The sequence below is a fragment of the Lissotriton helveticus genome, chromosome 2_1, assembly GCF_964261635.1.
Source record: "Lissotriton helveticus chromosome 2_1, aLisHel1.1, whole genome shotgun sequence".
In the NCBI taxonomy this organism is placed as follows: domain Eukaryota; kingdom Metazoa; phylum Chordata; class Amphibia; order Caudata; family Salamandridae; genus Lissotriton; species Lissotriton helveticus.
This window is the reverse complement of record NC_136059.1, coordinates 732,366,083-732,381,551: the sequence shown is the minus strand read 5'-3', so window position 1 is coordinate 732,381,551 and position 15,469 is coordinate 732,366,083. Positions and strand designations below refer to the sequence as shown.

Here is a 15,469-nt window from a genome sequence, read left to right as displayed (position 1 = left end):
GTCTGACCCTGTGCCTCATGGGAACAGTCCAGCCCGAACTGCCAAGCCATGTCTTCCATGGACCGGAACAAGCATCCTGCGAACAGTTTCGGATTCATAATCCTCATCAGCCAGGCTATCTTGAATCCAGTGGCCAAGTGAGCAAGGGACTCACGTCTGAGCATACCCTGCCACACTTAGGGCGAACAAAGCGATACAAAAGGGGATGATGGACAGAGCGTTTGAGCAAATCAAACACTCACCCCCAGTCAACTGATCTATATTTAATCCATCACCATTCTTTAGCCCACTCAGCCACCCCATTTCAGACATGGCTATATGCAAATCAGTCTGACCCTGTGCCTCATGGGAACAGTCCAGCCCGAACTACCAAGCCATGTCTTCCTTGGACCGGAAACAAGCATCCTGGGACCAGTTTCGGATTCATAATCCTCATCAGCCAGGCTATCTTGAATCAAGTGGCCAAGTGAGCAAGGGACTCACGTCTGAGCATACCCTGCCACACTTAGGGCGAACAAAGCGATACAAAAGGGGATGATGGACAGAGCGTTTGAGCAAATCAAACACTCACCCCCAGTCAACTGATCTGGGTTTAATCCATCACCATTCTTTAGCCCACTCAGCCACCCCATTTCAGACATGGCTATATGCAATTCAGTCTGACCCTGTGCCTCATGGGAACAGTCCAGCCCGAACTGCCAAACCATGTCTTCCATGGACCGGAAACAAGCATCCTGGGACCGGTTTCGGATTCATAATGCTTTTCAGCCAGGCTATCTTGAATCCAGTGGCCAAGTGAGCAAGGGACTCACGTCTGAGCATACCCTGCAACACTTAGGGCGAACAAAGCGATACAAAAGCGGATGATGGACAGAGCGTTTGAGCAAATCAAACACTCACCCCCAGTCAACTGATCTGGGTTTAATCCATCACCATTCTTTAGCCGACTCAGCCACCCCATTTCAGACATGGCTATATGCAAATCAGTCTGTCCCTGTGCCTCATGGGAACAGTCCAGCCCGAACTGCCAAGCCATGTCTTCCATGGACCAGAAACAAGCATCCTGGGACCGGTTTCGGATTCATAATCCTCATCAGCCAGGCTATCTTGAATCCAGTGGCCAAGTGAGCAAGGGACTCACGTCTGAGCATACCCTGCCACACTTAGGGCGAACAAAGCGATACAAAAGGGGATGATGGACAGAGCGTTTGAGCAAATCAAACACTCACCCCCAGTCAACTGATCTGGGTTTAATCCATCACCATTCTTTAGCCCACTCAGCCACCCCATTTCAGACATGGCTATATGCAAATCAGTCTGTCCCTGTGCCTCATGGGAACAGTCCAGCCGGAACTGCCAAGCCATGTCTTCCATGGACCGGAAACAAGCATCCTGGGGCCGGTTTCGGATTCATAATCCTCATCAGCCAGGCTATCTTGAATCCAGTGGCCAAGTGAGCAAGGGACTCACGTCTGAGCATACCCTGCCACTCTCAGGGCGAACAAAGCGATACAAAAGGGGATGATGGACAGAGTGTTTGAGCAAATCATACACTCACCCCCAGTCAACTGATCTGGGTTTAATCCATCATCATTCTTTAGCCCACTCAGCCACCCCATTTCAGACATGGCTATATGCAAATCAGTCTGACCCTGTGCCTCATGGGAACAGTCCAGCCCGAACTGCCAAGCCATGTCTTCCATGGACCGGAAACAAGCATCCTGGGACCGGTTTCGGATTCATAATCCTCATCAGCTAGGCTATCTTGAATCCAGTGGCCAAGTGAGCAAGGGACTCACGTCTGAGCATACCCTGCCACACTTAGGGCGAACAAAGCGATACAAAAGGGGATGATGGACAGAGCGTTTGAGCAAATCAAACACTCACCCCCAGTCAACTGATCTGGGTTTAATCCATCACCATTCTTTAGCCCACTCAGCCACCCCATTTCAGACATGGCTATATGCAAATCAGTCTGACCCTGTGCCTCATGGGAACAGTCCAGCCCGAACTGCCAAGCCATGTCTTCCATGGACCGGAACAAGCATCCTGCGAACAGTTTCGGATTCATAATCCTCATCAGCCAGGCTATCTTGAATCCAGTGGCCAAGTGAGCAAGGGACTCACGTCTGAGCATACCCTGCCACACTTAGGGCGAACAAAGCGATACAAAAGGGGATGATGGACAGAGCGTTTGAGCAAATCAAACACTCACCCCCAGTCAACTGATCTATATTTAATCCATCACCATTCTTTAGCCCACTCAGCCACCCCATTTCAGACATGGCTATATGCAAATCAGTCTGACCCTGTGCCTCATGGGAACAGTCCAGCCCGAACTACCAAGCCATGTCTTCCTTGGACCGGAAACAAGCATCCTGGGACCAGTTTCGGATTCATAATCCTCATCAGCCAGGCTATCTTGAATCAAGTGGCCAAGTGAGCAAGGGACTCACGTCTGAGCATACCCTGCCACACTTAGGGCGAACAAAGCGATACAAAAGGGGATGATGGACAGAGCGTTTGAGCAAATCAAACACTCACCCCCAGTCAACTGATCTGGGTTTAATCCATCACCATTCTTTAGCCCACTCAGCCACCCCATTTCAGACATGGCTATATGCAATTCAGTCTGACCCTGTGCCTCATGGGAACAGTCCAGCCCGAACTGCCAAACCATGTCTTCCATGGACCGGAAACAAGCATCCTGGGACCGGTTTCGGATTCATAATGCTTTTCAGCCAGGCTATCTTGAATCCAGTGGCCAAGTGAGCAAGGGACTCACGTCTGAGCATACCCTGCAACACTTAGGGCGAACAAAGCGATACAAAAGCGGATGATGGACAGAGCGTTTGAGCAAATCAAACACTCACCCCCAGTCAACTGATCTGGGTTTAATCCATCACCATTCTTTAGCCGACTCAGCCACCCCATTTCAGACATGGCTATATGCAAATCAGTCTGTCCCTGTGCCTCATGGGAACAGTCCAGCCCGAACTGCCAAGCCATGTCTTCCATGGACCAGAAACAAGCATCCTGGGACCGGTTTCGGATTCATAATCCTCATCAGCCAGGCTATCTTGAATCCAGTGGCCAAGTGAGCAAGGGACTCACGTCTGAGCATACCCTGCCACACTTAGGGCGAACAAAGCGATACAAAAGGGGATGATGGACAGAGCGTTTGAGCAAATCAAACACTCACCCCCAGTCAACTGATCTGGGTTTAATCCATCACCATTCTTTAGCCCACTCAGCCACCCCATTTCAGACATGGCTATATGCAAATCAGTCTGTCCCTGTGCCTCATGGGAACAGTCCAGCCGGAACTGCCAAGCCATGTCTTCCATGGACCGGAAACAAGCATCCTGGGGCCGGTTTCGGATTCATAATCCTCATCAGCCAGGCTATCTTGAATCCAGTGGCCAAGTGAGCAAGGGACTCACGTCTGAGCATACCCTGCCACTCTCAGGGCGAACAAAGCGATACAAAAGGGGATGATGGACAGAGCGTTTGAGCAAATCATACACTCACCCCCAGTCAACTGATCTGGGTTTAATCCATCATCATTCTTTAGCCCACTCAGCCACCCCATTTCAGACATGGCTATATGCAAATCAGTCTGACCCTGTGCCTCATGGGAACAGTCCAGCCCGAACTGCCAAGCCATGTCTTCCATGGACCGGAAACAAGCATCCTGGGACCGGTTTCGGATTCATAATCCTCATCAGCTAGGCTATCTTGAATCCAGTGGCCAAGTGAGCAAGGGACTCACGTCTGAGCATACCCTGCCACACTTAGGGCGAACAAAGCGATACAAAAGGGGATGATGGACAGAGCGTTTGAGCAAATCAAACACTCACCCCCAGTCAACTGATCTGGGTTTAATCCATCACCATTCTTTAGCCCACTCAGCCACCCCATTTCAGACACGGCTATATGCAAATCAGTCTGACCCTGTGCCTCATGGGAACAGTCCAGCCCGAACTGCCAAGCCATGCCTTCCATGGACCGGAAACAAGCATCCTGGGACCGGTTTCGGATTCATATTCCTCATCAGCCAGGCTATCTTGAATCCAGTGGCCAAGTGAGCAAGGGACTCACGTCTGAGCATACCTTGCCACACTTAGGGCGAACAAAGCGATACAAAAGGGGATGATGGACAGAGCGTTTGAGCAAATCAAACACTCACCCCCAGTCAACTAATCTGTGTTTAATCCATCACCATTCTTTAGCCCACTCAGCCACCCCATTTCAGACATGGCTATATGCAAATCAGTCTGACCCTGTGCCTCATGGAAATAGTCCAGCCCGAACTGCCAAGCCATGTCTTCCATGGACCGGAAACAAGCATCCTGGGACCGGTTTCGGATTCATAATCCTCATCAGCCAGGCTATCTTGAATCCAGTGGCCAAGTGAGCAAGGGACTCACGTCTGAGCATACCCTGCCACACTTAGGGCGAACAAAGCGATACAAAAGGGGATGATGGACAGAGCGTTTGAGCAAATCAAACACTCACCCCCAGTCAACTGATCTGGGTTTAATCCATCACCATTCTTTAGCCCACTCAGCCACCCCATTTCAGACATGGCTATATTCAAATCAGTCTGACCCTGTGCCTCATGGGAACAGTCCAGCCCGAACTGCCAAGCCATTTCTTCCATGGACCGGAAACAGGCATCCTGCGACCGGTTTCGTATACATAATCCTCATCAGCCAGGCTATCTTGAATCCAGTGGCCAAGTGAGCAAGGGACTCACGTCTGAGCATACCCTGCCACACTTAGGGCGAACAAAGAGATACAAAAGGGGATGATGGACAGAGCGTTTGAGCAAATCAAACACTCACCCCCAGTCAACTGATCTGGGTTTAATCCATCACCATTCTTTAGCCCACTCAGCCACCCCATTTCAGACATGGCTATATTCAAATCAGTCTGACCCTGTGCCTCATGGGAACAGTCCAGCCCGAACTGCCAAGCCATGTCTTCCATGGACCGGAAACAGGCATCCTGCGACCGGTTTCGGATACATAATCCTCATCAGCCAGGCTATCTTGAATCCAGTGGCCAAGTGAGCAAGGGACTCACGTCTGAGCATACCCTGTCACACTTAGGGCGAACAAAGCAATACAAAAGGGGATGATGGACAGAGCGTTTGAGCAAATCAAACACTCACCCCCAGTCAACTGATCTGGGTTTAATCCATCACCATTCTTTAGCCCACTCAGCCACCCCATTTCAGACATGGCCATATGCAAATCTGTCTGACCATGTGCCTCATGGGAACAGTCCAGCCTGAACTGCCATGTCTTCCATGGACCGGAAACAAGCATCCTGGGACCGGTTTCGGATTCATAATCCTCATCAGCCAGGCTATCCTGAATCCAGTGGCCAAGTGAGCAAGGGACTCACGTCTGAGCATACCCTGCCACACTTAGGGCAAACAAAGCGATACAAAAGGGGATGATAGACAGAGCGTTTGAGCAAATCAAACACTCACCCTCAGTCAACTGATCTGGGTTTAATCCATCACCATTCTTTAGCCCACTCAGCCACCCCATTTCAGACATGGCTATATGCAAATCAGTCTGACCCTGTGCCTCATGGGAACAGTCCAGCCCGAACTGCCAAGCCATGTCTTCCATGGACCGGAACAAGCATCCTGCGACCGGTTTCGGATTCATAATCCTCATCAGCCAGTCTATCTTGAATCCAGTGGCCAAGTGAGCAAGGGACTCACGTCTGAGCATATGCTGCCACACTGAGGGCGAACAAAGCGATACAAAAGGGGATGATGGACAGAGCGTTTGAGCAAATCAAACACTCACCCCCAGTCAACTGATCTGGATTTACTCCATCACCATTCTTTAGCCCACTCAGCCACCCCATTTCAGACATGGCTATATGCAAATCAGTCTGACCCTGTGCCTCATGGGAACAGTCCAGCCCGAACTACCAAGCCATGTCTTCCTTGGACCGGAAACAAGCATCCTGGGACCGGTTTCGGATTCATAATCCTCATCAGCCAGGCTATCTTGAATCAAGTGGCCAAGTGAGCAAGGGACTCACGTCTGAGCATACCCTGCCACACTTAGGGCGAACAAAGCGGTACAAAAGGGGATGATGGATAGAGCGTTTGAGCAAATCAAACACTCACCCCCAGTCAACTGATCTGGGTTTAATCCATCACCATTCTTTAGCCCACTCAGCCACCCCATTTCAGACATGGCTATATGCAAATCAGTCTGACCCTGTGCCTCATGGGAACAGTCCAGCCCGAACTGTCAAGCCATGTCTTCCATGGACCGGAAACAAGCATCCTGGGACCGGTTTCGGATTCATAATGCTCATCAGCCAGGCTATCTTGAATCTAGTGGCCAAGTGAGCAAGGGACTCACGTCTGAGCATACCCTGCCACACTTAGGGCGAACAAAGCGATACAAAAGGGGATGATGGACAGAGCGTTTGAGCAAATCAAACACTCACCCCCAGTCAACTGATCTGGGTTAAATCCATCACCATTCTTTAGCCCACTCAGCCACCCCATTTCAGACATGGCTATATGCAAATCAGTCTGACCCTGTGCCTCATGGGAACAGTCCAGCCGAACTGCCAAGCCATGTCTTCCATGGACCGGAAACAAGCATCCTGGGACCGGTTTCGGATTCATAATCCTCATCAGCCAGGCTATCTTGAATCCAGTGGCCAAGTGAGCAAGGGACTCACGTCTGAGCATACCCTGCCACACTTAGGGCTAACAAAGCGATACAAAAGGGGATGATGGACAGAGCGTTTGAGCAAATCAAACACTCACCCCCAGTCAACTGATCTGGGTTTAATCCATCACCATTCTTTAGCCCACTCAGCCACCCCATTTCAGACATGGTTATATGCAAATCAGTCTGACCCTGTGCCTCATGGGAACAGTCCAGCCCGAACTGCCAAGCCATGTCTTCCATGGACCGGAAACAAGCATCCTGGGACCGGTTTTGGATTCATAATCCACATCAGCCAGGCTATCTTGAATCCAGTGGCCAAGTGAGCAAGGGACTCACGTCTGAGCACACCCTGCCACACTTAGGGCGAACAAAGCGATATGAAATCGGATGATGGACAGAGCGTTTGAGCAAATCAAACACTCACCCCCAGTCAACTGATCTGGGTTTAATCCATCACCATTCTTTAGCCCACTCAGCCACCCCATTTCAGACATGGCTATATGCAAATCAGTCTGACCCTTTGCCTCATGGGAACAGTCCAGCCCGAACTGCTAAGCCATGTCTTCCATGGACCGGAAACAAGCATCCTGGGACCGGTTTCGGATTCATAATCCTCATCAGCCAGGCTATCTTGAATCCAGTGGCCAAGTGAGCAAGGGACTCACGTCTGAGCATACCCTGCCACACTTAGGGCGAACAAAGCGATACAAAAGGGGATGATGGATAGAGCATTTGAGCAAATCAAACACTCACCCCCAGTCAACTGATCTGGGTTTAATCCATCACCATTCTTTAGCCCACTCAGCCACCCCATTTCAGACATGGCTATATGCAAATCAGTCTGACCCTGTGCCTCATGGGAACAGTCCAGCCCGAACTGCCAAGCCATATCTTCCATGGACCGGAAACAAGCATCCTGGGACCGGTTTTGGATTCATAATCCTCATCAGCCAGGCTATCTTGAATCCAGTGGCCAAGTGAGCAAGGGACTCACGTCTGAGCATACCCTGCCACACCTAGGGCGAACAATGCGATACAAAAGGGGATGATGGACAGAGCGTTTGAGCAAATCAAACACTCACCCCCAGTCAACTGATCCTTGTACTGGTGTGAATGTATGACATTGTTCTACATTCTGTCCATCAACTGTGTTTTTTGTCATTTTGAACAACAGCATGTGCTCACACCCACCAACCCCTCCCACACATCGATAAGATGGTGGAAGCGTTACATCAGTGGTTAAACAGCAGGATCCAATATCTGAAATTCATAGTGGAGGCCCATAAAGACAGAATTGCCTTTTTAGATCTTTCTATATATGTGACACCAACGGGCCTACAGAGTGAACTGTACAGGAAACCGATGGCAAGAAACTCTTTACTTCTATACGATAGCCACCATTCTAAGTCCTTAAGGGACAATCTACCGTATGGACAGTTCCTCCGGGTCTGGAGGAATTGTTCTAATACTGAGGATTTTAGAACCCCTGCTAACAATTTGTCAATACAACTGAGAGAGAGACATTACCCTCGATCACTAATAAGAAAGTCTCGAAAAAGAGCAAACAACAATAACCGTGAAGCTCTGTTGGATCCTCCAGTCCAGAAAGATCTTACGAGTAGACTGACCTTTGTGAGCACCTTCAACGTCAGGAGCAGTAACATCCAGAAAATAGTCAGGACTCACTGGCGGATTCTGAATTATAGCAATGAAAAGATCGCTTTGCCCCTCTTTGCTTTTAAAAGTGCAAGCAGTATACGTGATCGCTTAGTGCATACCCGGCCAAAAGAGACTCCAAAAAGAGTGCTAGGTACACTATGGGACCTACCACCAGCTGTGGGACACCACCCTTGTGGTATTTGTTCAATGTGCCCGCAGACTACACATTCCACTCAGATTGACATAGGTACCGACAGACCTTGGTCACAGATGCATTTCAGCAACTGCAATAGCAATAATTTGATCTATTTGCTAACATGTGCATGTTCCATTAGATATGTAGGGATGACCACCCGAAAGGTACGAACACGCATGCTAGAACATAAAAGTTCATTCCATTGCAAAAAGATCAACACAAGGCTGACTAGGCATTTTGTAGAGAAGCAACATGTAGAGACAGAATTCCAGTGGACTGTCCTAGAGAAACCGTATATACCTTCACATACAAGCGATGTCTCCAGATATTTGTTCCAGAGAGAACAACAATGGATTTACAAGTAAAATACAGATACTGAGGAACTCAATGACGACATACCCTGGACTGCTCTGTAGGGCCCTGTTCTGTTTAGTTAGTATAAGTAAGCCCTCTGACCTACACTTAGGTTGGTAAAGATATGTTAACATCTAGCACACGCTTACACTAGTGAGTGAATGCATCTAGCACATACAGATATCGAACCTCTGGACTATACCTTTGTGTGGGCTCTGTCTTCAGTTTGGTATTGTAGCTATATAGATATTTATTATCCAATATTTCACAACAGTCCTTTGTACCACGCTGTTTGAGTGAGTTGAGTATCGCAGTTATGAGTAGAGTATCACTACATGAGATCCCGAAGGTGGTTATTGATTGATTGATTTTTTGATTTTTTGGCTACTATGAACGGTGGTAATTCTGACCCCTTTTTCGATCTGTCTTAGGCATTGTACTCAATATGCCGGATCGAATATGGGCCCAGACACTTTGCGGAACTACAATAAAGGACGCCATGACTTTTCTCTGTTGGTTCTTTGTAGTGTCCAGCTCAAACAGGGCTCTGTAATCGATCCTTTTGCCACTCGGATATGGTACAACTGGGGGAAGGATAAGCAACAGCGGTAATCGGCCGATTAACGTTTCGGGAACACCTAATTCACATGAAACTACAGACAGATACGCGGTGACGTCATTTTGTAGTTCCATCATGCAGGGCGGCTCCACGATTCTGCGGCATCCTGAATTTGGCGGAGACTTTTCCAAATGAAGGGTGAATATACAGTTTTACGGGCGATACGCTCGTTAAACGAGATTCAGGGCAGTTACTATGAACAATCAATGTATGTCCTTATTTTTGATGCGGTGGACCTCCGCTGTTGGACGACTTCTGGCTTGAGAAGAAAAGGAGTCCCTAGATTAGACATCAGATAAAAGGGCTGTTGCCACTCCGATCGGTGCCTCCCCCAAGTCTCAGGATTGAGCTTGAGGTACCGACGGAGAGGTGAGTGGTTGTTAGTTTCTTGGAACTTTGGTCAATAGTTGAAATAGTTGAATAAGAAATAAGGAGTCTTTAGTCTACTGATTAAGTGGACTCAGAGCACTTTAATATATTTGTGTTTAATATGCAACTCGAGTTGATAGTAGAATAACCATATTAGCTAGACAATAGAACCAACAAGTCTATAACACATCTGAATGCGAAATGTAATCTTTTTATAAGTGTGGTATGGTGATCATTGGACTTCACCATTTGGGTTACATGCGATGTGGGGACACCTAGAGAACGAAGGGGTGTTCTAATACTGAATCTACAAATGGATAAAGTTGAAATAATTAACAGAGGGGAGTTAGATGACAGCGTTAAGATCTGTTGAAAAAACAGGATGATGTCTCCACCTTTTGTTTGCATCTTTAAATCCATAGAGCGGGGCCTCGTAGACCTGAGCACGGTCCAGGTGAGGTGAGGTCCATTCCCCTGTCAAATCGGGTGAGCAATGATGTAAACATTTTCTATAAACATGTATTTTGGGAGCACGAATATTTGGGAACTAGTGAACACTGACAGGACACATACATTAATGAATTTATCTTTTATAGATGCATATATTCCATTGACACGGAGGATTAGTGCGTCGTGGTTGGTACAGGTTTTATCATTTCCAACCTTTATTACACGTATTTATTCATTTGCATTTAATTGTCTGTGATTTTTATTTGGTCACTCTTTGATAACAGTAGCAACTATTCTTGAGAGCAGAGGCCCTGATGAAAGCTCGGCTTTAGTGCCCGTTAGGTAGAAACATGTTGGCCCATTTTGCGATAATTATTTGTTTATTACGTCGCTTGCACTGTTCTAGTTTTTAATTGGGGGATGTGCCCTGCTATGCATAAAAGTTTATTTTTTGAGGACATATCATCCTATTTTAATTCACCACATTTGTTTATGTTGCACTGTATTTTCACAACTTTCATAACCATCATCGATTAGCTATCAGATGGCGAATTACAGAAACCTGTGGACCAGATCCAATACTAACTAATGATTGTGTGGCATTCAGTCTCGATGATCAAGGGACTAGCCAGTTTCACAAGATGGACAGCCAGATGATATGACTGATCATTAAGTCTTCTTTGATGGTAATCCACTATCTTGATGGTATGGATCTTGTCGACCAGTTTGTGAATAATATTTCCTGTGTGTCGAGTGTTTCACATGTTGCCAGATTGGTAGTTGTTCCCTGTTTGAAGGCTGTTCCATGGTGACTTGGGTACCTTTTGACTTGTTAGTCTTTCAAGACAGCCTAGCCAGATTATCTGGTTTTCAGACCCCCTGGTTCCTTTTGTGTGTATTATACTGTGTAACTGGGGATTCGAATCAGGTGAAGGTCTTTAAATATTTTATATCCCTTTGACCCTCTCTCCACTTTTTGTATTGATACCTTATGCTGGTGTCTCTGTGGGGGGGTTTCTTTAGCGGGGTGAGGGTGTTGGCGCAGTCCTCGATCCAGTGTCTGAGGCTGTGGGCAGCGTCTTCAGTGTTGGAGGATTCGGTGGGTGGGCTGAGAGTGAGGTTTGCATGTAGTTGGTCTTCGGTGATTTTGCTCCAGCAGCGGCGGGGGATCTGTTGGGTGCGGTGGTGTGTGGTGGGCTTCTGGAATGTCTTATGTGGCCAGAAAGTCATACATTTGTTTTTAAGGGTGTTCATTTTTAGGCCAAATTTTTCAGAAGCATCTGGAAAAGGATTCAGGATTTTTTGTAATCCCGTGGGTGTCTGAGATATTATCAATGTATTATCTGCAAAGGGGAGGGCAGGGATTCATTGGTCTGCTAGTTTAGGGGGGTCACCTTCCAGTCATATACTGTTTCTATTAGCCTATTTATATAGAATGCAAAAAAGGTTGGAGCTGTCGAACCCCTCTTGAGATGTTTTTGCATCCTGTCAATTTGCCATCCCCGCCCCACCTCACCTGTGCATAATTCCCATTATGTAAGGGGATTAATAAGTGTAGCAGATCGATTGACTTCCCCATCTCCTAAAGTACAACCCACAATTTCTCTTGAGGGATTAAATCAAAAGTGGATCTTAACAGGAGGCCTACCCACTTACACTACCAATCTGTCAAGGGGCCTCCTGGCGCACATCTTGTTGGGGGACGAAGTCCCCTTAAAAGCTAAGGGTCCTTGGGGGCCAACAACCTCTCTTATTACCTCCAGTAAGACCCACATAGTGGGATTACTGAGAGGTTGTTGGTGGTTCCACCCCTTCTTATCACCACACTGCAAATGCTTCTTCTGGCACACTATTAATTAGGGTATGAAGTCCCCTTGGCTCCTGAGGGTCCTTCGTGGCCAACGACCCTCCCTGTTACCTCTAGTAAGTCCCATACAGAGGGACTGCTGAGAGATCTTTGGAGGCTATGTCCCCTTTCTCCACCACTCTGCAAATGTGCCACCTGGTGCACTACAGGTTGGGGAATGAAGTCCTCTTGGATGCTGAGGGCCTTGGAGGCCAAGAATCCCTCCTGTTACTTCCAAAAAGTCCCACACAGTGGGATTGCTGTGAGAGGATCAAAGGCCCCTCCCCCTTATCCGCCACTCTGCAAACACGACTACTAGTTTAATAAAAACATAGAAATTAACTTAGAAAAACAAAGGTTACAAGGACGTTATAGTTAGGAAATAGAATTTGAAAAACCTTAGAAATTCGCTTAAAAAAACCAAGGGTTGCAGGACGGTCATATTTAGGAAATATAATTTTTAAAAACATAGAAATTCAATGAAAACAACTAAGATTACAGGGACGTTATTGTTATTCTCAGATTCCACTTGTACAAAACCATAGAAATTTAGCAGTTTTAGTTACCTGAGCCAACTATAACTTACATCTTTGTTCCTGCCTGGCAGAGCAGCTGTTTGTGCTTGCTCTCGCCGTCTTGGAGCAATCAGTTTCCCTGCCCACAAGAGCACGGACAGAGAAACAAATATCTGCTGCTACCCAGTAGGAGCATTTTTGCAGCTCCTGCTGGATGAGAGTAAAGAAGTACCTGCTTGGGCTCCTGTAGGCTTCTGGGACACAGTTAGTTGAGCCGGCCCGAGGAATTGGATCCCCAAAGCCGGGAACGGCTCACAGGGGGCAGGGGGATTTAATGCAGGTATTGCATAGAATAAGCACAAGACATCCACCCAATGAGGTAGCACTTAATGTTCAACCAATAGAAAGTACTCTAGTTAGAGAGACATTTTATGCAAAACTATGGACACTTCTTGAAAAAATACACAATGTTCCATTCCATTCTGACACAGATGCTCAATTCACTTCTGGTGCATTTAGATCTATTTCTAAGCACTAAAGACATCCCTGCATACATTTTTGATGCGAGGAGGCATGTTGGTGCTAAGAAATAGCACAATAATGCACAATTACACTCCTTGAAATGCACTGCTAATTATCCCACATATTACTCATTCATGACATGTTCTATAATATTACTGATAATATCACTACTACATCTGAAATTACACCATTAATCCAATCAATCAATCAATCCAATCAAGGATTTTTAAAGCGCGAAAAATCACCTGTGAGGACCTGAAGGCACTACAGTTGGTAACTACTTTTTTTTTAAACAAGGGGAAAAGCAAAGAGAAGGCACTCAAAAACGTGAGAAAACAAGGAAAAATCAACTAAAATGAAGGGAAATCAAGGAAAAGGCACTAAACAAATGGGGGAGGGGAAGCAGTGAAAACAAGGGAGAAGGCACTCAGACATTGGGGGAAAACAAGGAGAAGCCAATGAAAATGAAGGGAAAGCAAGGAGAAGGCACTCAAAACACAGGGGGAAAAGAAAGGAGAAAGCAGTGAAAATGAAGGGAAAGCAAGGAGAGGGCACTTAAAACACTGGGGGAAAAGCAAGTAAATGACAGGAGCAATGCAGCACCTTGGGAAGAGCTGGGCCTGGGGGTTTTGATGACAAAACTGTGTGGCAGGGGCACAAGCTACAGTTACTTTAGGGCATGAGTTATATTTACCGGAGATAACTATAAATGGTGATTTTCAGTGTTTTTTTTTAATGTTAAGGGCCTCATTAGGATGTGGGTCGGAAAGCTTTCCGACCGACATCCTTGGATTGACTTCCGAACACCGTATTATGATTACGGATGTACGAAGTCAAACCAACGTGAAGCCAGCAGGAAACAGCAACATAATACCTTACAGATGGCGTTTCCGCTGTTGGGATTATGATGTCGGTTTCCAACCGACTTTTTATGTTGGGCTTTCTGACATGAAAAGCCTGTTGTAAACTGCTCCTACCATGGCCCCATGCCTCCACGGCCTCTGATTGGGGGCCTTGGTGGCTTCTATGGTGTACATCACTGTGAAGTGCCTGCCATGCGGTGCAGGGATTTACAGGAACTCCCATTTCTCTAAGCGAGCTTGTGCTGTGGCCGGTATCCACCGCTTGCATTGTAACAGTGTGTTCAGAACCGCCGACCTACAGTCGGTCGGTTACTACACCGAAATGGTGCCAACAATTTCGACCAACATCGTAATTAGGGCCTCGGTTGTCACAAAAATGTTCACCTAACTATAATGTCACTTTAACATTTGTTTTTTTCAGTGAATATATATATACATAAGGTACATATATGTGGGCTATGTCTGGTTGTTGACATTCTGGTCACAATATGTTTGCATGCCCAAATTTGAAACTCAATATTCTGGTACCAAATCCCAAATATACCATTGTCCGTTTACACACCACACCACATGGTACTTACACCCTCATCTATAGAAATAGATGACGGTGTAAGTACCATGTTATGTGGTGTGTCACATTCATCAGGGCACCACAGCAGACTCACCTGGGAAAATACAAAATCAGCAGCTTCTTCATTAGTAGAGCGACAGCTAGTTGTACATAAGATACTCAGGTGTCTGTTTCACTATCAGATTAGCAAAGGACATATCAGCTGCAGCAAGTAACCAGCATGTGACGGACAACTGAGGCTTAGTGCAGCTTCGAAATGCTTCACTGGTTCACAGGTTCTGGCTTGATGTGACCACCTTGTATAGTCAAGGCTAATAGATATTCTGTGTATAAGACTAACTTAGCATAGAACTCAGAACAATGTTCTAATGTGTGGATGGAAGAGCAAGTAGAAAATGAAAAGAAGTTTCACATTTAGAAATATTTGCATTGTTATTGACTTTTAATGTTTGTTTATTAACTTGTCAGCATGTATTTTCCATTCTTTGAAATAGTGCTCTCGAATATACTAACATTTCACACAACTTAACAACATATTTTCCCTGTCCTTTTAGTGTTCACCTAACTCCAGATGACCCAAGATGGCTTGGTTCTTGGTGGATAGGATTTATCATCTGCTGGTTTATAACTTGGCTCTTAATACCTCCATTTTCTTGCTTTCCCAAGCACTTGCCAGGTGAGTGTCTAAGACTAACATAAACATATTCAAATCATATATGTTTATCAATTAATTGAGTACCCACACATATTAAGCTTAGAGTAAAGAACAATACATATGTTGCACTG

At 46.4% G+C, this 15,469-nt stretch overlaps 1 protein-coding gene across 2 annotated transcripts in view; it reads left to right on the top strand.

The window, feature by feature from the left end:
• Window positions 1–15,469, top strand: part of SLCO4C1 (solute carrier organic anion transporter family member 4C1) — a 662,960-nt gene that overhangs the window by 264,940 nt on the left and 382,551 nt on the right. For both annotated transcript variants that reach the window (XM_078675442.1, XM_078675443.1), the window contains one exon: window positions 15,238–15,359. In XM_078675442.1, the coding sequence (XP_078531568.1) occupies window positions 15,238–15,359 (122 nt within the window). The remainder of the gene's footprint in view (window positions 1–15,237; window positions 15,360–15,469) is intronic.